The sequence below is a fragment of the Scomber japonicus genome, chromosome 6 (assembly GCF_027409825.1).
Source record: "Scomber japonicus isolate fScoJap1 chromosome 6, fScoJap1.pri, whole genome shotgun sequence".
Classification (NCBI taxonomy): domain Eukaryota; kingdom Metazoa; phylum Chordata; class Actinopteri; order Scombriformes; family Scombridae; genus Scomber; species Scomber japonicus.
Genome location: NC_070583.1, coordinates 28,774,293 through 28,799,733, shown reverse-complemented (window position 1 = coordinate 28,799,733; position 25,441 = coordinate 28,774,293). Strand labels below are relative to the sequence as shown.

Here is a 25,441-nt window from a genome sequence, read left to right as displayed (position 1 = left end):
TGTCTCGTATCTCCTTCCTGAGGGGGAAGGCTGGAATATGTGTGGTGGCCGGGGTGTGAGGGGTTGGCCAGGATGCTGGTCCATTTCCAGGCCCTGGAGGTATGGATGTCATGGAGGGAAGACAGGTTGCAGACAGGGAACCAGATCAGTATGGAGGTATAGCAGGGGAGGGAACACAAAACTATGCAGGGCTCCGGTGCGAAGGGTCAAGGTGCTGGAGGTGTGCTTATCCATCCTCATGCACTGAGTAGTGAAAGCAGAAATTTTCACAAAGCTCAATATCCACTGAAAGACCAGGTCAGGCACATCCAGCTGGGGCAGCTTATGATGGAGGAACTCTGGTCAGATGGTGTTAAACTATCTGATTAAATCCGAAACAGAATTGTGGTGTAGCTGTTTAAGGAGTCAAGTTGCTGTAGGAGGAAGCGGAGGCCAGGTTGATGGTGTCACTGACCTGTTGGCCCTTTAGGCAAACTGCAGGAAGTCCATGTGGGGTGTGATTATGGCCTTGATGTCTCTCAACACTCTGAAAGCACTTCATGACCTCAGACTTTAATGCAACAGGTCTGTAGTCAGCTTTATGATCATGTGCTTTTTTGGGGGCAGGGATGATAGTAGATTTTTTAAAAACAGACTGGGACTGAGCTGAGGGACACAGACTGGTTAAAAACAGGATGAAAACAGTGGGCCAGCTGGTCTGCACAGAGCTTTGAAGTGGATGAGGGAGACAGAGTTGGTTCTTCTGCCTTTCTGGGTTTTGTAAAGTTTGCAGACTTCCTCCTTGGCTATCATTGGGGCTCAGGGTGTGAAGTGGAAGGCAGGGTGACGGGGGAGCAGGCTCAGACTCAGACTGAGAGAATGTACTGTAGGATAATTTGAGGTTGTTTGCAAGTTGATAGTGGTGAGAGGTTTTCTTGTTTGTGATGCTCTGCAGTCCTCTCCAGATGGCTGGGTTGTTAGATGCACTTTTTTCTCACAGGCTCTTGGAGTGTTTCTGTTTGGCCCTCTGAAAAGTGCATTTGGTCCGTACTCATCTGTATTTCTACTTGTAAAGGCAGAATCTTCTCATTCACAGGCATAGACTCATTGACTGGCCACCTCAAGTTCACTTCTGTTGGAGAAGTCGACTCTTTTTTCATTTCGGACACTGTGATTTATGCGCTCCTTTAACACTTCTCTGTACTCTGAGGTCAAACACACACAGAGCCCTCTCTGTCCCTCTGCTGCTCGGCCAAGGGCCTCTCCACTGCTCCTCTGGTTTCTGTTGCTGTTTAGTGAGATAGGGTTGAGACTCCAGTGCTGCTCATTTACCAGGAACCGTGGCTAATTACTGTAGAATGCTAACTGCTGTGCCATTGTCAAGTGAAAGTGATATATCGCTAATAAACCCCTCATCTATCTCCTTTACCTCTTGTTCTCGGAAGTGGCTGTTGGGTGCACTTGTGTTGGAGTCTGTCCCAGAACATTAGGTTTGTTTTGTGGGTATCAGCTAGAAAGAAGTCTAACAGAGATGTGAGCTTCAGAAGTCAGTTGCTTCAACAGATTCTGGTTGATCCTTGGAGCTTAAGTTGTCCTCTGGGAGCTGGACTGACATAGGTGGAGACCCGAGGCCTGTCAGGATTTCTGCCTATTCTCCCATGGTTCAACACCCTGCTTAATAATGGATGTTGTTTTCCTGAAATAATGCTCCGTGCTGATCTAATGTACATTAGGATCCTTTTAACCTAATGCAACCTATCCTCAGCCATGAGACTGTGCCGCTGACTCCACAGAGCAGACTGATGTGTTCACTGTGGCTTCACAGTGTTTAGTTACAGTACATCACTGGTAGTCGTTGACTTTTATGGTTTGCTCTTCTTTTTCTTTAGTGTTTGTTTATTTGATGATTAAAACCACAACTTTAGTCTCTTTGTCATATTTGGGTAAACACCAAAGCTTGAGTTTTATTTTTCCAGTGAATTATTTTTAGGCTTCAAGTTGCATTTCTTCTGATTTAACTGTGGTTATCTTTCTATGTAGGTCACACCTGACATTTAGTAGAGAGTGGGCTGATATGATTTGATTCAGTTTCATTCATTTTATTTTAATCAGTCCTCTCCAAGTAGAGACAGCTGATGCAGTCAAAAGAGATCCTTGTTTTCATCGCTCTGCTGCTTTATCATACTGCACAGTCAACCTTTTTATTTGTTCTCGGATAAATAGGCAGAGCTTTTAGCAAGGAAAGCATGTGAGCATGAGAGTTCACATCAACCATGCACTGCTTTTTCAAACAAAATGAGATGACGTTAGTGTGATTAACAACACGTTTCTCCAGGCTGTTAGTACAAATACACATTTTTACTTGTGAATCTGCTGTTTTTAGGATGTATACTTGTGCAGCCAGTCTCTAAAGGAAATTGAAGTGGTATATTTGACTATGTTATGTGATTTAGTACCCTTTAAAACACAATGTTGTGGCTGGACACAACAAAGTGAGGAATGAATTATTTACTCATATTGTAGGCGTGTGTAGTGGAGGTTTACATCCTTTCAATAAGCATTTGAATGGATATTGTAATTATCAGTGCAGCATGAGGTGACCTATAAATAAACAGGAAATTACAGTTTTATGTAAGGTTAAAGTAGCAATTTCTTACAGCCTGTACGGGTAATGCATGTAATGCTTGAATGTGATTCAATACCTTTTGACACAAACAGAAAGGGAGTCATCTCTAGCGTAAAACCACTGGGGTGTTGTCATGGAGCGAAAATCAGTTCGAGATAGGATCGGCAGAAATGTGGATTTGGAAAAAAAGATTGTGATGATTTTATCAGATGGATTTTATACTTAGAACACACAGTGCAGCATGAGGTCATCACTGGAGATGCAGTGACTTGTAGGAAGTTTATCAAGACATTAGAGTACCCACTGCATGGAATCTTTAACTCTTTCAAGTCATTGTCACATAGAGGGAATTCTTATTCAGGGGTTTTGCATATAAATAACACTTAAGGGCAACATATACTGGGGCATACAGTATGACGTGAATCAGAACACACACACCTTTTGTTTTCTAAGTAAACCCACCCACTAGAGGCATTAAGGCATATATGAATGATGCAACATTATGAGATGTAGTTGTTGTCTGGGTATAACACTGGATCCTTAACAGAGCAGATGACGTTTGATGCATGTATTAAATCACACACGCACACACACACACACACACAGTATATTCACAAACTCACACTTGCACATGCTCACATAAGGAGCTTGTCATAAAAGAGCAAAATAATTATCCTTCGATTCATTATTGCCTCTTTGCAGCATCCACCAAAAAAGGAGAGAACTGCTGATAAGTACCTCTTCCTCTGAGTCAATGGGTAAAAAGCTTTCAGTGTGTATGTGTTTGTGTGTGTGTGTGTGTGTGTGTGTATGTGTGTGTGCAATCTATCTTTAGCCAGAATATGCCAGCAGCAAGCAACGTACATCTCATACTTGTGAAGCCATGTCATGGGACCCTTCTCTCTCTCTCCCTCTCTCTCCCTCTCTCTCTCCTGCTCCCTCTCTGTGTTTCTGTACTGTCACAATCAAAAAAATAGTCCCTGTTGGCCTTTCCCATACTTCCAAGCAGCTTGTGTTGTTTTATTTCTGCCTGCTCACAGCACTGAGTGGCTGATATGGAGACCATTTTGTAGTCTGGGACGTGGGAAAGAGGATGGAGGGGGGCTTTTGTACCACCATGGGAGCAGGCATGAGGAAGTGGCCCACGGAGATACACACATACACACACACACACACACACACACACACACACACACACACACACACACACACACACACACACACACACACACAGAGTAGGCATAGATTTGTGAGATTGTGAGAGTAACAGTTATTTTTTTTATATTAAGGGAGTCGTGGAGTTGGACATGGGAAGATGACTGCAGCCCACATAAAGTCATATATTCAACGCATATTTTATATCTGTGTGTGTGTGTGGGTGTTTTAGGGGAGGAGGGGGGATATCAAAATAGCTAGAGTGTGGAAACTTTGAGTAAAGAGGAGTGCATCTTGTTGCCAAGTAGTTATCAAAGGCTGGGGAACAGAGTGAAATCTCTTTGGAGTGGAACTGCAAAGAGCTGCTTATCAAAGAGGGATTAGCCTCAGGTCAGTGTGGTGAACCTGCGCTGCTCCTCACAGGCGAAGGCCAACAGTTGGATCTTTGCAGCTGTGGTCTGAGACTGCTCAGTGATGATTTAGATATGCTAGTCCAACACTCTTCCACAAGTCCAGATGTCTTTATAGTCTTAGGTGTTTATTGAAATACAGTTTGCACTTCAGTGGCATCCAAACTGACAGGGGCGGGGGTTAATGTTTGTGGATTTGTAGAGGCTGACAAGATATTTTTCACTGCAGATACTTAAACTTGTTGAACACAGGTGTAACCTATACCGTTATTTATTGAATTGCAATAGTTTTTGGAACTGATACTTTGTTCCACATGTGTCATGAATCTGAAAACAGGCTATCAAAATGAGTTCAGGAAGACTGACTTGAAAAGCAAAATGTAATGCACAAGATGAACAGGAATTCTGACAGGAAGGAAAATAAAAACATAGCTTCTGATCAAGAAAAGACATGAGTCAAAGCGAAGATATTAAGGAGATTTAATGTCACAAGAATTTTGTGTATTTTTTATGTACAAAGTTTGGCAAAACCAAAGGGAAACATTCTTGAACATGCAGTTCATTTTCTTGACAATGTTTTTCTAAATAAAACTAATCCTGACTCCTTTTGTTATCAGTTTCCACATGGTTGTTTAGTTTAGTTCATGAGGATCACAAATGAACACCCATTGTATTATGCTATTAATACTGTAACACTTTGAGTTTCACTATGAATGAAAGATGCTGTACAAATTAAATGTATTATTATTATTGTCAACGCTTAAACTTGCCTCTCTGACCTTAGGTGTACCACCACCACCACTGTTAGAAGTGACCTCATGAGATACCCATGTAAAGCTTTATTATGGTACTGTTGTAGCAGTTGTGAGTCAGCAAAGCCCCTTGAAAGATGGACTGGAGTCTGGCGTGCTGAGAACCAAGCTAGGTCTGGCCTGAGCTGATCTCTACAACAGGTGGTCTGTTGAAATGGAATATAGCGTCAGATCTCCAGGAGAAATCAGAGAGCGACGTGACTCCCTCCATGTCCCCCCTGTTGTGTGGTCTACTCTGATCTTCTTCACTGTATTTACATTCTTTGTATCCTTCGTCTCCTCTTTTGGAAATCGTTAATTCTAATGACATGTTGAGTGGACACTGTCGGCATTTGGCTCCAGCACCCTGGGGATTGGTTTGTGTGTGTGTGTGTGTGTTGAAGAAAGTGTCTGGCAGGTCAGTGTGACAAGTTGACCTTGTTTTTTCTCAGGCATCGTGGGAATGTGCAGTTCACTGTGGTTGCTGCAGCTGCCACTGTCCGTCTCATTGTCTCTGCAAGCAGCAAATAAAACATCACCTGAAACCCACACAGGCTCCAAACATAGGACCACTTGGTTTCTACTTACAGTACAATGTATCTGTACGGTTTATTTTTTCTGAGTAACTCTTTAGGTGGCATTGACATTTGTTCCATTGGTCTACCCCTCAAATATCTTAACAACTATTGAATGGATTACCGTCAACTGTTGCACAGATATGCGTCATCCTCAGATGATGAATCCTACTGACCTTGATGGACACCTGATTGTTCCTCTAGCACCACCATGATCTTGACATTTGTGTTTTTAATGAAGTACAATGGCACCTATTGGATTGATTGCCATGAAATATTGCAGAGATATCCATAGTGTCCAGAGGATGAATCCTAATTGCTGATATGCTAATTTTATGATCCCCTGAACCAAAACGTTCACTTATTTTAGAAATATCTCAACATTTACTTTTTGGATTGGCCTAAAATTTTGGGTTCATGGTTCCCAGAAAATGTACACTATAACTGATGATCCCTGACTTTTCATCTATCACCACCACAAAGGTCACATGTGTTGCTTTTTAGTGAAATGTCTGGACAACTATTGGATAGAGTGCCTTAAAATTTGGTCTGCACCATCATCTGTGACAATTTGAATTTGACGTAATACCTGTACAACTAAGCTTCGACCTCACTCTGAACTTTAGTGAATCATCCTAACATGCTAAACTAAGTTGGTGAACATGTTTATCACTTTAGTTTCTAAATGACATGTTAAGAATGTATTTGTGTGTATGTTAATATGAAGATTTATCTCCAAGCATCGCTGTGCCAAGTTTTGTTTTTACATGTGCCTGAGTCATGCACATAACTTGGAACAGATAAACACATCTGGTTTACTAGTCTGAAATCTTCCTCTCATAGTCCATTCACCGCTAAACCTCCGTAGTTCATCTGGAGTCTCAGTTTCTAAATGCTATTTTTGCATGATGCTTTTGGCCGGTCCAGAGTTACTGTGTGCAGCCAGCAAAGTGGGACTGCAGCCATCCAGCTAGCTGAAAGTCATAACAACAGAACTATCATTAGAATTGTCTGCTCTTGATGCTTTAACATTTAATAAGCTCACTAGAGTCCTCATTAATAAATGAAAACATTGATAATTGGCAAAACAAACAGGATAAAAAGAGTCTTGCATATGCATGAGGGAAGAGTGAAAAATATTGGGTTGAAGGGCCTGGTGTCTGGGGTTTTATGGATGTATCCCTAACAAGCTTTATCATGAACTCGATCAAAGGCACTATGAGTCAACTCAATTATAGCTTACAGGATTGTTCACAGGATTTTAAAAATGCCTTAACAAAATCTTAAGTGTTGAAATAATGACCACAGAAATCATGTATATTTATTGCTTTCTGCTGCAGAAAATAAATACGTTCTTTTATTCGAGTGGCTTATTTGTGGCAGTATAAACTCTGCTCCATGTTGAGTTTATGGACAAATGTTGTTGTGCCAGGAGCTGTGTGGGAGATTCATGAGCCAGTAAGAGTACCCAATTAAAGCCAAGAGCCCTTGTATATGTGTGTGTGTGTGTGTGTGTGTGTGTGTGTGTGTGTGTGTGTGTGTGTGTGTGTGTGTGTGTGTGTGTGTGTGATAAAATGCCTTGGGGTGTGTCACAGTATTAATGTGATTGATGAACGTGTGAACATTCTTTTGTGCCATTCAGCCAAGATGGGTTGACCCCAAACTAACTGAGGCTACTGTTCTGGTAGTGCATCTATGGAGAGGGGACTAAAATTTTTGGTTGTGCCTGTCCAATCCTTCAAATATCTATATATATATAGTAGTTATATAAAATAACTACTAGTAGATATAATGTCTCTATAAAAAGACAACCGAATTATCTGACTTTAATATTGCAATTCAGTTTCAAACATGCATCTACATCAAATCAAATGATATTTTTATTTATACATGGTCACATTGTTCAGGATGAAACAGTGGACATATTTCTATATCTGTTTGAGGAAGACTAAAACAGAACATGGAATGACCTGTACCTGCTACTATTAAATCAACTAAATACATTTCAAGCATGACTAATTGCTATTTCATCTATAATCATATATAAAATGTATCACTGTTTTTAATTACATTTAATGTGGTGCAGCATGTTAGAGGAACATTAATTGGCTTAATGTGTTTGTGGCATGGGTTAATTGTCTAGACTTAAAGCAGTTTAAGGAAGGAACATAGAAAATGAAAAAAGAGATATTATTCTCTCCAGTCAAGCCAGTTTTCACTCATTTACTTGAAAGAGAAAAATGCTTCTACAACTTTTAATACGAAGCTGTTTTCTATCAAGATTTGAAGCGTAAGCACTGGTACTCATTCTTTGTCTAACAGCAGGGTAACAGTCTTTAGGACCTCTGTATGTGTCAATTTGTAACAATATATTAGTCATCAAAAGCATAAAAACATTAACTCAAGTATAATATTATAGATAGTATCAGTTTTGATGAAATGTGAAGGGTTTGCACCTTTTTTAGCTTTAAAAACTCGAATTGGCCTGAAACCATTTACAAGGCCATAACTGTGAAATATTGTGGAATAAATGCAACCAGAAAGTAAAAGGTGCCCTTGTGTGATATGACTTGAGTGAACTCCTCACCCTGCAGTGTGTCAAGAGAAAAATGAAAGTGTAATGTCAGGGAACGTACGTTCGAGGTTGATGCTGGCATTTGAACCTCTCAATATTTCCGTGAGATACTGTAAGTGTGCCCCTGAGGGATTAGTGAGATAAAAGTCAGAGGCTACAGCGACTCACAGAGAGCCAAATGCCCTCTTCTTCACACATCACTCTCCCCGCCCTACCTGTGCCTTTTCATCCTCTCTCGCTCGTCTCTTATCTGTTTTCTCATGTTAACTTTACACTCTATTCAGACCTGTTTGCATCTGCACAAAGAGCCGCCTGACTGAGGCACTGTTTTCCCATGCTCCCTCTCTCTGTCTCACCATGTCCTGAAGTAGGGCTACAATCCACGGTGTCAGTGGGGTCAGCACATTGTAATTCTGATGTATCACGTGAGCAAATAAACTTGAGAGGCCACTGTGACTGTAGTCTTAGATATGACAGTGCTAGAGACATGTCACTGAGCTGTCATTTCTCTTTACCAGCATGTTTGGTTCCAAGTTATATACTCTGTGATATGCATGCTGTGTTTCATTATAAAACTGACAAAGTATATTTATAATATAAATAGAACTAAATAATAAGATCCTGGCTATTTTAAAGACGATTATAATTATATTCCTATGTTTCCTTTGTATTTTGCTTCCTTTAGGTTTTATTTTGTCTTGTGTTTGGTGAGCTGAAGACGTATTTCCACCAATAAAGCTTTATTCTATTCTATTCTATTCTATTCTATTCTATTCTATTCTATTCTATTATTTTCTATTCTATTCTATTCTATTCCATTATGTTCTGTCTATTCTATTCTATTCTATTCTATTCTATTCTATTCTATTCTATCCTATTATGTTCTGTTCTGTTCTATTCTATTCTATTATGTTCTATTATGTTCTATTCTGTTCTATTCTATTCTGTTCTATTCTATTCTGTTCTATTCTATTCTATTCTATTTTATTCTATTCTATTCCATTATGTCCTATTCTATTCTATTCTTACATTCTATTCTATTATGTTCTATTCTGTTCTGTTCATTCTCAACAGTGCTGTCACCTAACAGAGTCAAAAGTAATTAAAACTAAGTTCATGACCGAACACACACACACACACGAAAACACACACACACACACACACACGAAAACACACACACACACGAAAACACACACACGATTTCTATCCTCCCTTTTAATATAATATTCATACTCGTCCTTTCCTGTCTTAGTTGAGTGTGTTCAGTGCCGTTTCTTTCATGCCAGAAGTAAATTTAGCATGAACTGGAGTCTGACTCGGGGAATCCTCGGTATGTAAATATTAATATGGTACCTTAAAAATCTAGCTTTGTGATAGACGAAACAGATTACATGAGGTCACTCTGAAATGCAAACAATACTGCTTGCGCTCTCTTTTCCACCTTAATGGACTATGTGGTTCCTAGATAGAGCAGAAAGGCTGTTGTGAATGACTAAAAATAAGCGTTTGGAAAAAGTGAATGAAATCATCAGAGTAAGATATGTGTCATGTGCTGCTTGTGCTGTGACATTTGCAAAGCATGTAGTAATGCGTTTGGTGCCGGAGTCCAGCCTCATGTTCAGCTTAGTAGTCAAGATTTAGAGACAGTTTCCAGATCTGGGCTTATGTGTGTGTCTATGTGTGTGTATTTAGATGCTGTTGCACCTCCAACTCCCAGACAGCCAGGCTGAGAGAGAGTGGTCTGTGTGTGTGTGTGTGTGTGTGTGTGTGTGTGTGTGTGTGTGTGTGTGTGTATTTCCTCTTGACCTTAGAGATCATCCTGTCAGTCACTGCTGCTGTTATTTGAGTGTGAGTTTTTCTCTTATTTGAGGAAGTAGGAAGACATAAAAATGATAAGGTCAGCTGACCTGTCCATCCTTTTAGAAGTTTCATTAACAACTAGTTTATAGATCAGAATGAACATTTATATTGATATTCATAATCCCAAAAGAGTGGTTTAGCCTCTGACCTTCAGCACAACATAAGAAAAATCTAAACCTGGTGCAGATTGCATTCACGCTCCCCACAGGATAAACTTCATCATTTTACACGCTCCACAAGCATTCCTGTTGCCTCAGCCTCAATGCAAAATTTCCGCATTTCCACGTGAGATATTTCTTAATCTATTAGGCAGACTGCCATGAAAATTGCTCTAAGGGGATAAATGATTTCATCAGCCTTCCATTGGTGTAATGACATGTAATTTCAGCCTTTTGAGGATGTAAAGTGTTGGTATGTTTGGATTACCATACTGTGTCCAAAACCTGCCTCATATAATGCCAACATCAGAAATAGGGAGTGTGCATGAAATGAGTTTAGGAAACTGACACACACACTTTATTTGGCTCTATACCAAAGGAGGAAAAATGTGGTAGCACATGGGTGGTCTTTTTATGTGATTTTAACAATGTATTGCATTTTTTTATTGTAGGTTCGTTTACAGTTACTATTTGGCACAGGAGTGGAAAGGGTAGAAAGCATCATACACTGCCTACAAAAAATCTTCACCCTCCTTGGTAGCTGTCATGTTTTATTGCCTTATAACATTAAATCAAAGTAGATTTCATGTGACTTTTTTGACACTGATTAGCAGAAAATGACCCTTTAATGTCACAGTGGAAGCAGTTCTGTAATTACAAAATACATCTTTGCTTAAGTGTTCATAATTCTTACACTTACAGCACTGCTGTTGCAGCCAGGTGGTTTTATAATGAATCTTCTGTGCAGCCAATGGGTTTCAGTTGTCTGTAGTATAAATACATTTCTATCTGGAATATATCAAGAGAGAGAAAAGATAAACAAAGAAAACAAAAACAATGTTAAAACTATGAGAGGATGGGTGTTCAAATATGAAATTTCCAGAAATCTTTGTGATATTATGTTGTGCACCTGAGCCATCATCCTGCCACCAGTTAGATCAGTGTCAAAAACAGCACAGAGTGGTTATCTGGTTTGAATACCAGTTAATGTGTTGAAGGTGGATGCACTCTCTTCTCCTTCATCGATGGCCATCTGTGGTCTGGGCCGGTTGCCAGAACAGACAGAGGGAGAGAGGGAGGTAGGGAGGGAGGGAGGGAGGGAGAGAAGGAGGCAGGGCAGGTTGACTACAGCCTGTCAACCTTCATGGTTAGAAACTCAAAACAGATTCCATCCTTTGAACAACGGCGTGCCACGTCTCATCTGTCTACTGTACCTGTCAGAGGGAGGCTTGATGTGTCTGCTGCTTGAAATATATGTTGAGACTATAAATGTTAAAAAATGTACAGTATTACTCTGATTTAAGATCTTGCAGACAACTCCATTCTCATCTGTTGATCACATGATGGTGCTTTTCTCCATGTTTGTACTGTAGCAGATTTTCTTACAGTGAAAGGTAGAAATAGAGAGATTTTAGACTGTACAGTAAGATAAGCAGCCACAGAAGCACAAAAACCTGACAGGAAGCGTTGTTATCATGGCTCTCCTTGGACAGAAAGTGATTGTTATGTCTACAATGAAACCAAAGCCTTTTGTCATTATACACAATGTGTCTGATACGACTTCACCCTTGAGATAATCTTATCCTATTTCCTCTCTTTTATAAGGAATGTGATTTTGGGGCTTATTTAGCTTTATCTGTAAATGTACCTATTTTGTCGCACTTTTGAATGCAATACACCATCTTTGAGAGGGATGGGCTGTGTTTTTTTTCGGGGGATCCCTAGAAGTTTATTTTTGTTGAGGGATCACCTGCAGCCTTGACCATTTGCTTGAGCTCTTTAAAGCTCATTTATCAGCGCTGACATGCTCATGGATATCCCCATGTGTGTGTACAGGATGCGTGCGACCCAGACTCAATTAGCGTTATAAATCAGAGCTAAAAATCCGTCTTTAACTGGAATGTTTTCTGTGTGGGAATATAAACAGAGCTTCTCTTGAAATGAGTATTTTCTTTTTACTTTGATGTAGGAAGCAAACATTCATACCCTCCATGACCGCGTGTTGACATCAAGTGGAAAGATTGTAGATTTCATGTTTATTAGAGCTAAAATTATCAGGTGATTAATCCACTAGAAGAGGAAATTAATCAGCGACTATTTTGATTATCAAATACTTACTATTATTATTTTTAGTTAGCTGCTTTTAAAAATCCTTTTTTTGGGGCATTGTTTGACTTTATTAGGTACTGATAGTGAAGAGATGACATCAACTATGGAAAGAGAGATCTTGGCCAGATTCAAACCAGGGACGTTTCTGCTATTACTCAACATCTCAACCCCTCAGCAATATGAGTGCTTGTATTTGATTTATGTGAAAGTAAACAGAATATTTTTGGATTTGTTGCAGCTGGTTGAACAACAGAAGAAATTTGAAGATGTCATCGTATAGGCTTAAGAGAATTGTGTTTAATGCTATCATTTTTTAAAGATAAATCTCCTCTCCTTTCAGGGGCAGCAGCAGATATGTTTACTATAGTGGACAGAGTGCATTCCCCTCACTAGTGGAAATGACACACTCAGCATGTGAAATTGTTGTCCCAGGGTCAAGCACACACTCTTCAGGGGAAAGAATACTGTTTGCTGACGGGCGCTCATAAAACTTGAGAGGCCCAGCTTTCCCACTGTTGTTAGAGAGGGATGCTCAGTTTCTTTTCGCTCATACTGATTTTGACTATTATCCAATGTGAATGGAGTTCAATACCTGCTCTACCCTCATCATCATCAGAGAGGATCGATCTGAGGCCTTTGAGTGCCTGCCTCTCTTTTTGATGCACTGAGGAGATGAATACTGGTCAAATTACTAATGAGATATGATTGACAGATCGATACACCTGAATGGATAAACAAATATCCACAGTTTATGACTATCACAAACAGGATACCTGAATCCCACGTCTTACCATAGGTAAGTCCTCAGGTAGGGGGATGGGATGTTGTTGAGTGAGTCAGCGTTGTCCTTCCATCGCTAATAGCCAGGAAACGTCTATGTGGGAGAGACTAATTGAATTTCTTTAACAGGAAGACATCCGTCCAGCTCCATTAGCCAGCAGTAAACAGCAACACACGGCAGAGGGAGAGGCAGGTGGGGTAGAGTAAAGAACACAAAATAAAAAGTTTGAGAGAAAAGGGGAGGATGAGAATGGATTTGAGGCAGGTCATGAGCTATTTAGTTTCAGAGAGATGCAGTAAGTATTTGTTATCCATGCAGATAATGATGATGGAAGAAATGACAGGAGGGAAGCAGAGATGTATCTGGGTAGTAAACTAATCAGCAGACAGCGGTGGTTGTACAGTAATTACCTAAGACTTGGCATCTAAACAGTTTTCCTAGATGAAGTATCTTTTGATACCAGTTAAAATGTCCTTTAAAAACATTTAAACAAACATTAATTAGTTGGGAGAGCTTTTATCTACAAAAGCTTGCTCCTTGAGCTGGGTTGGCCATTAAGAAACAGTCTCTGTTGGTAGTGAGGACAGTGCAAGTTGTAGCCAGATATATTTTCCACTTTGAGCTTCTCTAATTTTTAGACCGGTTAAAAATATTGTTACCTAAGGTTGACTAACTAACCGTTTCAGCTTTCAATCACATTTTATGGTCTTCCTCCACAGATGAGCAAAGGTTCAAACCTGAGTCACACGATGACAACTGAGCAAACTCGATTCACTGTGGAACTGAGACAGTGAGATGCCGTTAAAAGCTCCAGAAAATGTTAACTATGGATGTATGTATTGGAAAGTCTAATAAAAAAGATTTATATAAAAGCTCCAGAAAAAGCTAGCAAGAAGACTTTTAGCTGTGAATCGTTTGTTCAAACAATTGTCGCCAAACTCAAGAATGAGCTTTGAAGCTTGTGGTTTCTGGTGTTAGTTTTATAAAATGTGAGACTAAATGTTGTGGTCTGAGTTCACTTAATGGCTAATTCCAAAAAAAGGAGATCTCAAGATTAAAAAATGCAGGACACAAACAAACACAATAACATTCTGTTGAGAAGCACTTCACACAAACTCAAATCTCTTTCTAAAGCTACATCCACCACCAACCACCATAATGAACAGACGCTCTGGAAAGGCTAAATCAAACCTGGCAGCCTCATTACCTCCAGGCTACAGCTGCGGTTGGCATCTCGTACATCTACTAAAACCCTGTGATGTAAAGTGTAATTGGGGGTCTGGTCCCATCCTATGGACTAGTGAGATGCGTCACATCGGGAGACCTTGGAAGGGGAAAACCACTCATTCCCCAGAGACGGATCATGAAGAAACAGTGGGGCTACTATGCTGCCTGTAAATTGAGCCTTTCTTCCTGTGAGAGGGTGACATAGTGGAATGCAGCACATTAATGTGGACATGGGTGGGCTTCTCATTCCTGTCATAGCATCTCTCGCTTCCCCCTGACCCACCATGACTTTCTACTCTTCTTTTTTTCTCTCCATGCCTCCTTTGAGTTTGTGTCAACAGGGTTTAGAGGCAGATATGTTGTGCTTCTTCCACATAATTCAGATTCTTGTAGCTACAGTATATCAGTTTATCTGCTCAAAAAGTCAGTATTGCTTGCTTATATATTTTCTTCTGCATCAAATCCAGTATGAATTTAGTGGTTTCTTTGTCTATATAGATAAAGAACTGTATCGTACACAATACTGATATCACTTTTCTATGACATAACAGGAAGTCCTTGTGTATTGACTTGTGTATGGCTGCAATTAATTATTATTTTCATTATTAATCAATCTGCTGTCTCAATTACTTCTTTAGTCTATAAATATCAGAACATGTAGAAAAATGACATTTATTAGTCTAAGGTGATGCCTTTTTTCATGACCAACAGTCCAAAACTCAACAATATTCATATTACAGTACTATTCTATATTTAAGACAGAGAAACAGCTGAAACCAAATAATATTTACTTGAGAAGTGCCTGAATCATCATGGCAGCTCTAGACTTGTACATAGACACATCTTGTGTTGAGCCTCAGCTTACTGAATGAGCTCCCAGACAAACAGCTAATTGGTCAGTTGTATCATATTAAACAGCCTTGAAACTGTCAACATTGTTTAGTTCAGATGTTAAATAATGCGGGTCCTTATTCTTCATAACCACTGCTAACAAAACACTGTCTGTCCTTGCTGCTTGGAAGCTAGTAAATAGACGCATTCATGATGTAGCTGCAAAAACCTTTCTTGAATGAAATATATTACATAATAATAATATGATATATTTGTGGTATATTTTAAACTCCCTTTGAAATTAATTCCATTTTGTGCATATACGAGGCTAATCTTAATACACTGAAATATGTTGAGCATATTCTGTCATTGTCTCAGCATGGGCTGCTGTGGAGGTGAGCATGGAGGACAGAGTGGAGGTTTTCAGGGGACAAACAGCTCAGATCACCTGCATGTTCCAATCGGATGATGGCGTTGGTGGATTGACAATACAGTGGTCCTACGTGAGTTCACTTTCATCCTCACACATAAGCATATAAACACACATAGATATTATGTTTCTATGCATATAATGTTTGATGTGTGTTGAACCTTAAGGTGATACGGGGGGTTGAGAGGCAGAGGATCTACTATCAGGACAGTACCACAAATGAAATAGACCGACACACACGCTTCACAGATCGGATCAGTGTGGAGGGGAACGGAGCCACTGGACAGGTGGTGTTGACCATCAGGGACGTGCAGCTGGACGATGAACTGGATTTTATCTGTCAAATCAAAAGTCTCACAGACGGGAAAGGGGAGGGACTTACGAAGCTGAAGGTGTTTGGTAAGATTCAGCCTGACATGGTGTGTTTTATCTAATGATTGATTAACTGGTGAGAAACTGGCAACTGATGAAATGTTAAATTTTGTCTGAGTGGCCCCAGAAACTCACAGACCACAGCACATTCAATGGAAAATTCAAATAGCTTCACCACTTAAGATTTCAGTAATTTTTGCCTCTTTCTCTTCATTTCAACCTTTAAAAAAATCTTGCATTCAATTTGCAAATTTTCAGCTCATGTCAATGATTTTAATTCCTGTGCAGTAATACCCGAGCCTCCAACCATTGAGGCTGTTGGAAAAGGGATCTCAATCAATGAAGAATTCCCATCCAAGGTAAACAAGGCTTGAATCATGAACATTTCAGTATATCATGATGAAATCACTGTTAAGCTAAACCTAAAACTTCTGTTGTTATTTCTCCTCTTCTACAGATTGCGACTTGCGAAGTCAAAAATGGCTTTCCCAGGCCGAATATCACCTGGTACAAAAACGGCATTCCACAGTACAATGTTCCTGATGGTGAGACGGAATCACATCAACATCTAAAACTGCTACACTGTTTTAGTTTGAGCGTAATGTGGTTTAACATATTTTTTTTATCATTTCTTTTCCTTCTTGTCTCTCCCAGTGGTAGCTGTGTTGCCCACAGTCACTGTTGAATCCAGCGGTCTTTATTCAGTGAAGAGTGTGCTGAGCCTGAAGGTGACCAAGGAGGACAAAGATGCTACATTATACTGCGATGTCTCCTTTTTTGTTCCTGCAGAAACCAGGATGTTCGAGTCCAAAAATTTTACTATCACTGTATATTGTGAGTTTCACACATTAAAATTACAGAGACAATATAAAGAGTAAAAACAAACTACCAATCAGAACTTTGTAAGTGGGATTACAGATGGGGAAATTATCTCTAAGCCAGAAAGTCTTACAGGAGTGGAGGTTCTTTTATGAGTCACTTTACAGAAATGACTCTTGAATCAGCATATTCCTTCAATTGTTGTGAAAAACGTTAATATCATTGCTACTACAGACTAATAAGAATGTGTCTGAGGGACTGATATGACACTTGCTACTTATTGGTCAGGGCAAAATAAAACAAATAGACACTTTTCATCATATCATAAAAAGCTTCTATAATTTACAGTTCAGGTTTGTAGTCTAATCCTGAGTTCCTCTCTCTGTCTCAGACCCCTCCACTTCCGTCAATGTGTGGGTGGAGTCACCAAAGGGCAAAATCAAGGAGGGGGACTCGGTCGAGCTTCACTGCAGTGGCGACGGCAATATGCCATCCAGCTATACTATCAAGAACAAAGATGTAAGAAAAATCAACCCTCATCATTCAAGCAACACATGATACTCCCAAACATGATACTCTGAGCACTTCATGGATTTCTTGTTCATGTTGGCTTAAAAGTTCAAAAACATATGTATATGTGTTGATCAGATTACTTTGGGCTCTTTTAGGAGGAACATTCAGACTCCACTTGGGTACTGGAAAATGTGACTCGTCAACAAAGTGGAGCTTATGAATGTAGCTCTCTGGATACGGACACCTATGAGGAGATGACCGGGACTGTCAATGTGTTTGTTAACTGTAAGGGGTCCACATGATGAATGAGCGCAACAAAAAAGATATTTTGTTCTCAATATGACTGCATATCCCTGCTTTGAATTTTCGCCTCTTGACTCTCTCTCTCTCTGTCCCCCTGCTCTGTGTGTAGATCTTGATCCTGCTGTGGTGAAACCTGATGGCCCTGCTGAGTTGGCCATAGGAGCAGAGATGATGGCTACTTGCAATGCCCTTTCTTCTCTCACGACACAGATAACCTGGTTCAAGGTGACACACACGCACACACACGCACACACACACACACACACACACACACACGAAACAGATTCATGCTGGGATCAGGCTGCACAGTATTTTTGTCTTTGGACATGCTTGATGTGTCAGATGTTTCAGAATCAGCTGTAACTTTGCAGAAACATGGCAGATTGCACTTTCGCTCATAGCTTTCTGTCCTTCTGACAGCACTAACAGTGAATCCTCGCATATGTAAGCACAAATTTAAGAATGAAAGTGAGTCTTGATGGTAATGGCTGGCCTTATCTTTACTTCCCAATCAGCAGAAATTACAGTATATTTTGTTGATGTTGTGCCCATGCTGCTGACCGAAAAGGGATAATTACACAGTTACAGGTTCAATTACAAAAAAAAAAAGCATATTCCTGTTTTGCATTGCCAGTTGTTTACAATTGTACACAGAACAGTGTTATGGGTCAACGTCATGAAAGACATCAAAGAGGTTGTCAAATGTGTCTAAAGCGATTTCTTTCTGATGCCCCATGTCTAGTGGGTTGGGTTATTTAACGCCGATATTGTGTCTTTTGATCTCAGTGTCAGAGTTCGCATTTTAATTTAAAGCTGAATCATTTCTTAGGGGATGTGAAACAAATACAGCAGTGAAATAAGTCGGACATTGTTGTCTCATGATTGTTTTTGCATTGTTGATTTTTCATGCAGTTAAATTACAACATCAGATTTTGTGTTGAAATAGTTTGTGCTTGTAGAAATGTCAATAGAACTATGTGTACAACTAGCACGCTGGCAACAGCTGCCTCATATCTTCAGGTGCATACTGATATATGTGTTAACTTTGTTCGCTGTGTCCTCGTGTGTGTAGGATGGACAGGAGATTTCAAAGGGAAACACTTTGAACCTTAAGGATGCAACGGTGGACACCGCAGGGATGTATAAGTGTGTGGTGACTGCCCCTGAGATTGAGGGAATGGAAACCAGCGGGATGCTTGAAGTTTATGTCCAGAGTAAGTCTGGTCACAGACACCCTGAATATTAAATTACTTTCAATAGTTATTTTAAAAAAACAAACAAACCCGTTTTACATTTTTTGCCAGTTTAATAGTTATATTTATTCTAGTTATGGTAGAACTTTTCAGGTTATTATTTCTCTTTGCAGGCCCACCAGAGATCACAAAGCCAGACAGCACGGACATAGAGGAGACTTTTGAGAATATAGTCAAACTGGAGTGCAAAGCCAGAGGTTTCCCTGTTCCAACTGTCATGTGGACCACCTCTGATGGAAAGGTGAAGCCTGAAGAGTGAAGCCTCCTGGTCTTCAATCTGCTGCAGCTGCAACAAAAGTCTTTTTCAAATGTGTACTCACTTGATTAGAGTTGAACTTCTTCAATCCTACAGACTAAATGTTTGATGGATCACACAGATATACAGTATATGATCTACACTGTTCAACAACACTACACAAAAAACATCTTATTTAACTTTACACAGAAAATTATACATTGAATATTGGGGATGTACTTGTTGACAGACATTTCATCATTCAAAGCAGGCTGTGATGTATTTTGGCCTTGTGATATTTATTGTAACTATAGTAATTCAACCACATAGAACATTTTAATTCAAAGATTTCTTAAAAATCTGGTGAATTTTCTTCCTGTGTTTAAAAAAACAACTTGATTGGCACTGTAAGCTGACTGTCAACTAATGATACCTGTATAGCTTCAACAATTATCTACAGCTTTTTATTAATAATAATAATAATATATAATAATAATAATAATAATATTAATATCACTTTAGTAATTTTCAAAACAAACTTGCTGATGCAGCTTCTTAAATATGAGAATTTAAGGCTTTTTTTGTGTCATACAGGTTAGTGAACTCCATATCTTTGGGTTTCGGACTTTTGGATTTGAAGATTATAAATTATATAAATACGATATTATAACAGGGATTTTCAATTAATGAAAAAGATCATTTACAGATGAGTTGACAATGATGAATCTTTCACAGTATGTCACAGTATTCAGTCAGAACTGCACTCAACTCTTCAAATCAGACGCGGGCAGAACAAAAGGAAAATGGACTTTTCATTTTGTATCTTTATCCCTGCGTCTATCTGCCAGGTCCTCAAGACGGCTTCCCAAGAAGAAACCAAAGATGGCGTCCTCCTCAGTGTGACCAGTTTTAAGGTGACCTCTGACGTCATGGTCTTTTGCAATGCCTCCAACGCGTACGGCACTGACATGGTGACCTTCAACATCAAAGCCAGTGGGTTCCTGCTTCTGTTTCCTGTCTCTCATTTTTGTGTCTATATATGTGTACAACTCTATCTGTTGTCCCCCTTTCCTTTTGTTCCTCTCCCTCTTGTCTCTGTCACTCGTTCGCTTATTTTTACTTCATCTGACGGCATCAAGCTCTGCCATGTTGCTGTAAATGTGTTGCCTGTGATTCTCCACCATTTCAATCTGTGCTGTTGTTGTTGTTGTTGTTGTTGTTGTTGTTGTTTCGGATGAGACGCTATGAAGCTGCGTGGCTGTCAAATGTGCACCCCTCCCCCTCCCCCCCAGTGTGTTAACAGGGAGTGTCCTCCCTTCTGTGCCTCTACCTGTTTTCAGCTACACACACCACCACATCAGCCACCACCACCACCTCCCCCACCACCATTAGTAGCACTACCACTACCATTTCCTCTGCCACAGGTAAGACTACAGTCACTCTGCCCTGCCTCGCACCTCTCGGGTCAAATCAGCTACAAAAAGTTTCAAATGACAATATCAGATGAAATTTCGGAACTGTTCCTTTTAGTGAAGTAATGAAGGTTATTGTCTGCATGTTCAGGTTTACTGTGCTGATTTTCTGTGAGTCAGACAGAAAGAATGAGAGGGAGAAAGGAAAACTAGAGAGCACCTGAATAATTACCACGGTGGCATGACTGAGAGGTCATTACAGCGCTGTGTTTGTTAGTGATTGCCCTGAATAAAAACTCTGTGGTTTCTACCCCCGGTATTTATAGTTTTATTATGAGGTTTGTTATTGTTGACTAATTTGTTGGCTTGGCTCTTGTTTTCCGCTGTGAAATTAATATGCAATTCATCTTCATCTACTCATTTGGGGGTTTTTGAATTTAAATTTGGTAAATCTTTTAAACTAGAAAGCTCAGGTTCTCAATCCTAGAAAATAAATAAGATGAGAATGAGAGTGTTGTAAGCATGAAGTAGTGTGTTTAAGTTAGCATTAAGGCATGCAGATACATTTACAGTACACACACACACACACACACACACACACACACACACAAACGCATCAATGGGTGACTGTAGAAAGCAGCTGATGCTTTAAATGCACTCAGAGCGAGTCTCCTGACTCCCATTACGGGTGCTGCCTTGTGTTTTCTCTCTCTCTCCTTTTCCCCACTCTCTTGTACGTCATGCCAGGAAATTTCCAGCCCCTCAGAGGAAAACTGTTCTGGGTTGTTGTTTCTCGCAAAGTGCCGCATAAATGAGATTAAACAGGGCTGCTTGGCCCTGCTGCTCTGGGAAATGACCGTCGTGCTACTGTACACGGTCAGCTTATCAGACAAAATGTTTAGCTTTAAATCTCTGATAAGTTGCTCTCTTGTATTCAGTTTTGGCCACTGCTGTATGTGTGTGTGTGTGTGTGTGTGTGTGTGTGTGTGTGTGTGTGTGTGTGTGTGTGTGTGTGTCAGGCCTGCTGATATGACTTTTTCAATACGTCCACTGATAATTGTGCTCATGTGGTTTTTCTCAGTCAAACCAGAAACAGCTATCCCACCAAAGAGAATCAAGAAAGGTTTGTATGATACGTTCCCTCACCTCTCCATCTCAAAGGCTCCTCCGCAGCACCTCCCTCTCTCGCCTCCCAGCATTCATCAGACCTTCCTGCTCTCCTGATGAACAAAAAAACATCAAATGATCACTCACTTGTTCATCATTTTCACCTCTTCCTGTGCATGTTGTCATGCTGTTGTATAAGCGCACCTCTCCTCCTACACCTCCTGAATGACTTTGCACCTTCCTCTCTTTAGGTTGCCAGATTTAGGTCACCTGCTACTGCTGCACTATGTTTAGATGCACCATAAAATGCTATCTACCTACACACACAATGCTGCAATCCTGTATCCGATACTCTTGCCTCATGCCACCATCTCTCTCATTCATAATCTAGCCACACTCTTTGTAACTCTGTGGTTGTTTTTGTCCTTCTTCTCCACCAGAGGGCAGTGGTGTTATCATTGCAGTCATCATTATCTGCATCCTGCTGCTGGCCGTCTTGGGGAGCGTGCTCTACTACCTCTACAAAAAGGGCAAGATCTGTGGCCGATCTGGCAAGCAAGACCTGTAAGTTTACGTTGGAGCGCAAAGATGTGATGTGTTTTAACCCCTTAACACCCAGACAAATATTTAGTGGTCTCAGCCAATAAAAATGCAATGTTTTCTAACTAAATATACTCTAACAAAGCAATAACTGTCAAGACCTTGGTGACTTTGGTTACCTCACTAAATCAAGGTGGTTATAGTATGAATTGAATAATTACTCAGCTGGTCTAATTTAACCTGCCATAGATTAAAGCACTGGGTTACATTTATCTATAAAGTCATTCATACAACAAAAGTGTTCCCAGGACTCTTACTTATTAATAGTTCTCAAAATTAGTTAAAAGAGGTTTTATGCATGCTGCACCAGATTTACACACTGCAGTATTTTAACCCTGATGCATGCTTGTGTTATCTTTTTTGTGCTGTATATCTTTTATTGCTTCCAATCTTGGTCAGGACACTCTTAAAAGGATATTTTTTTTATCTTAATGAGGTTTTTTACGTCTTAAATAGAATTTTCTAAAAAAGTCATCATATCATTTTTCAAAATTAAGAAAAATGAAAATAAATTCAGACTATGAGGTCTGGATATGACTATTATTTTGATGGTTAATACGTTACTACAATTCAAAACTTTTTTCTAACTCTAAGTTATTTTAGCTTATATTAAGGTATTATTCAAATTAGATGAGTTAACAGGATCGTAACTAGCCTTTAATCAGCTGTAAAATCAACAGCGACTAAACAGCTTAATTCTACATCACCAGATTCAAAACATCCATTGCAGTGGACATGATAATATACTGTGATTAATGTTATAATGATATGAATGGACAATTAAACTTTGATTTAGCATCATTTCTACATGGGAGAGGGGCAAGAAAAACTTTGGGGAAAAGTTCAAGTTGAACGTGGTTAAAATATGATAAGTTGTAACAAAAACATCTCTTCTCCATGTGTGTGGTCTTACAGCACCAAAGAGAAATCCAACAAAGATAACATTGTGGTAGAAATGAAGAGCGACAACACGGAGGAAGCTGTGCTCCTTGGGGTCAATGGAGAAAAACAACCTACGAGCGACCAGGTAAATATCTACCCTGTAACTGCTGGTTGAACTACATGTGACCTGAGACAATGCTGTTTTTCTGCTGATCTGATTACACCATTAACTTATTTACACATCCTCTCTCTCTCTCTCTCTCTCTCTCGCACTCTCTCTCCCTCTCTCTCGCTCTCTCTCTCTCTCCCTCTCTCTCTGCTTGTGTTTCCCCTCTGGAGTAAAGAGCGGTGAGTACCTGGACGTGCAGAAGTGAGGAGGTGACTGCAGATAGACAGCTGCTCCTGTTCTTCCCACTCAGACCCCGCCGATGCCTTCCACTTTCCACCAGATCTCCTTATTTTAGAGTTATGTCAAGGAATAGCTCGGTTGTCTGTCAGTCAGTCGACATCATGATGGACCACTGAGACTCAAAATCGTTCCAAGCTGCAGCCTCTTGCTTTCTCTGCTATCCCGGCACATTTTTTGTTGGAATGGAACTAGAGCTTTAAGAAGAAGAAGCGATTTGACATAACTCTAGCTAATTAATCTTCCACCTTTTAAAGAACTGTACCTCTCATTACTATGAACTTTGTGTACTGCTGATCATCCGTAGAACTATATTTAGAGCACAACGTTGACCAGGGACGTTTTTTTTTTATATCCGACTAAGCATCACCTCAAGCAATCACTGAAGAGCAGCCTGAAACCGCTTTTTATCAAATGTACATATTATAATCTATGTATATATTTCTTTATTTAAAATAACATGATAGAAGAAAAAAAAAATCAACCAAAAATTAAAATGACCAGATAGTGTTTTATTCTTTCCTGGCCTCTCTTGATGGAGAGCAAGGAGAACGTAGGTAGTTTAAGCCATCTTGTTTTTATGTTTTGTTTTGTTTTTAAAAAATATATTTTTGTCCATGTTTCCTGTTTTGCTGAAGTCTGTACACTGAAATTTTTTGGGGGTACACAGATACTTCTCCCTACAGCCAGTTCCAGCCTTGCCTTCACCCACCTTTTTGCCTCTGAGCTTTAACTTTTGGGTCATTTAATCACACAGCATTCACATTTGCCATTTTTTTTTCTCCCTCTCACTCAACAGCTAACACTTCCATCTTTACGCTCCCCAGTTTGTGTTTATTAAAGAAGATATTTTTGCAGGACGGGTTAATAATCTGTTTGACATGAAGGGTTTTTTCTTTAGTTTTCGTTTTTGATGTTTTTTTTTGTGTGTTTGAGTTCAAGCATTGCCAACAGTAAAAAGTTAAACCTTAGAAATCATGTTCAAAGCTCTACAGAAATATCAGCAAAGTCCACATTTTGTACTGTTGACTACAAACAGTAGTTATATTATATTTAATGTTCAGTGCACTGATTTTTCATGCTTATTCTTCATGCAGTGTTGCGTTTCTAATGTGAAACTGTCTTTTGTTGTCGGTTTAATGTAAGTGTTTATGGATGAACTGTTAGCCAGTTTTATTTCTTTTCTTTATTTTTTTTTAGAAGGATGGGGGTAGAACAGATTGGTCCATGGTAGATATGGTTCACGGCATGAAGTCGCCCTCCATATAAGGCAGACGCATCTCTGTTGAATGCATTAATTCATGTGTTGAGTTCATATTTATTTGAAATAATCTGTTGAGTCTCACCGAGCCCCCCTCAGACATGACACCCATTCCTTATCTTCAATACAAATGATTTTCATGACAACCAGTCACATGGCGACATGACCAAGGGAGGAGTATGAATGTGACTCCACATATGCAAATGACATTTGAAGACAATCAACAATCCAGCTGTTCTGTGCAGCTGTCTCACTGACCCTGCCTACCTTTGTTAGTCTGTATGTTTCTGTTTTTGACCCAGTGATTTTGGAATTTTGAAATCTATGAAATGCCTTTTAATGCCTTAGAGTTGTAAAATGTAAATTAAAATCATTGAAGACATTCAAATCAATCCAGTGTACCAACAAATTCATTGTTTGCAGTTTTTGAAAATTATACCAAATAAAGATTGACTGTTAAATGAATATAACTTCATTGTTTCTATTAAGAAATGTGTATACAGTGAGCCCCAAAGGAAAAACCATCAGCTTGTCCAGACTCTGCATTTTGCTTTTAAATTTCTCTAACAGAACAAACACATTTACATGACCTAATTCAACCTATTATTATTGTGGAACTTCTAATATAAATGATGTTATAGCCATCACTTTTTTCACAGTCTCTTGTACCGAGAGTTTATTAGGTTAGTTTTAAAAATGGCTCAGATATGATGATTTGATCTGGTTGGCAGGCTGTCCAATCTGATTTGGGTTTTTAAATCTATTAGCAAA

At 39.6% G+C, this 25,441-nt stretch overlaps 1 protein-coding gene across 1 annotated transcript in view; it reads left to right on the top strand.

Moving 5' to 3' along the window:
* mcamb (melanoma cell adhesion molecule b) overlaps positions 1 to 25,125 on the top strand; it is a 39,016-nt gene extending 13,891 nt beyond the window's left edge. Inside the window, exons 2-17 of the mRNA XM_053320763.1 lie at positions 15,456 to 15,580; positions 15,675 to 15,906; positions 16,168 to 16,238; positions 16,337 to 16,424; positions 16,534 to 16,713; positions 17,090 to 17,217; positions 17,367 to 17,496; positions 17,624 to 17,739; positions 18,587 to 18,728; positions 18,881 to 19,008; positions 19,851 to 19,995; positions 20,343 to 20,426; positions 21,496 to 21,537; positions 21,962 to 22,085; positions 23,037 to 23,148; positions 23,348 to 25,125. Of these exons, the coding sequence (XP_053176738.1) occupies positions 15,456 to 15,580; positions 15,675 to 15,906; positions 16,168 to 16,238; positions 16,337 to 16,424; positions 16,534 to 16,713; positions 17,090 to 17,217; positions 17,367 to 17,496; positions 17,624 to 17,739; positions 18,587 to 18,728; positions 18,881 to 19,008; positions 19,851 to 19,995; positions 20,343 to 20,426; positions 21,496 to 21,537; positions 21,962 to 22,085; positions 23,037 to 23,148; positions 23,348 to 23,377 (1,877 nt within the window). The 3' untranslated portion in view covers positions 23,378 to 25,125. The remainder of the gene's footprint in view (positions 1 to 15,455; positions 15,581 to 15,674; positions 15,907 to 16,167; positions 16,239 to 16,336; positions 16,425 to 16,533; positions 16,714 to 17,089; positions 17,218 to 17,366; positions 17,497 to 17,623; positions 17,740 to 18,586; positions 18,729 to 18,880; positions 19,009 to 19,850; positions 19,996 to 20,342; positions 20,427 to 21,495; positions 21,538 to 21,961; positions 22,086 to 23,036; positions 23,149 to 23,347) is intronic.
* Positions 25,126 to 25,441: the final 316 nt, after the last annotated feature.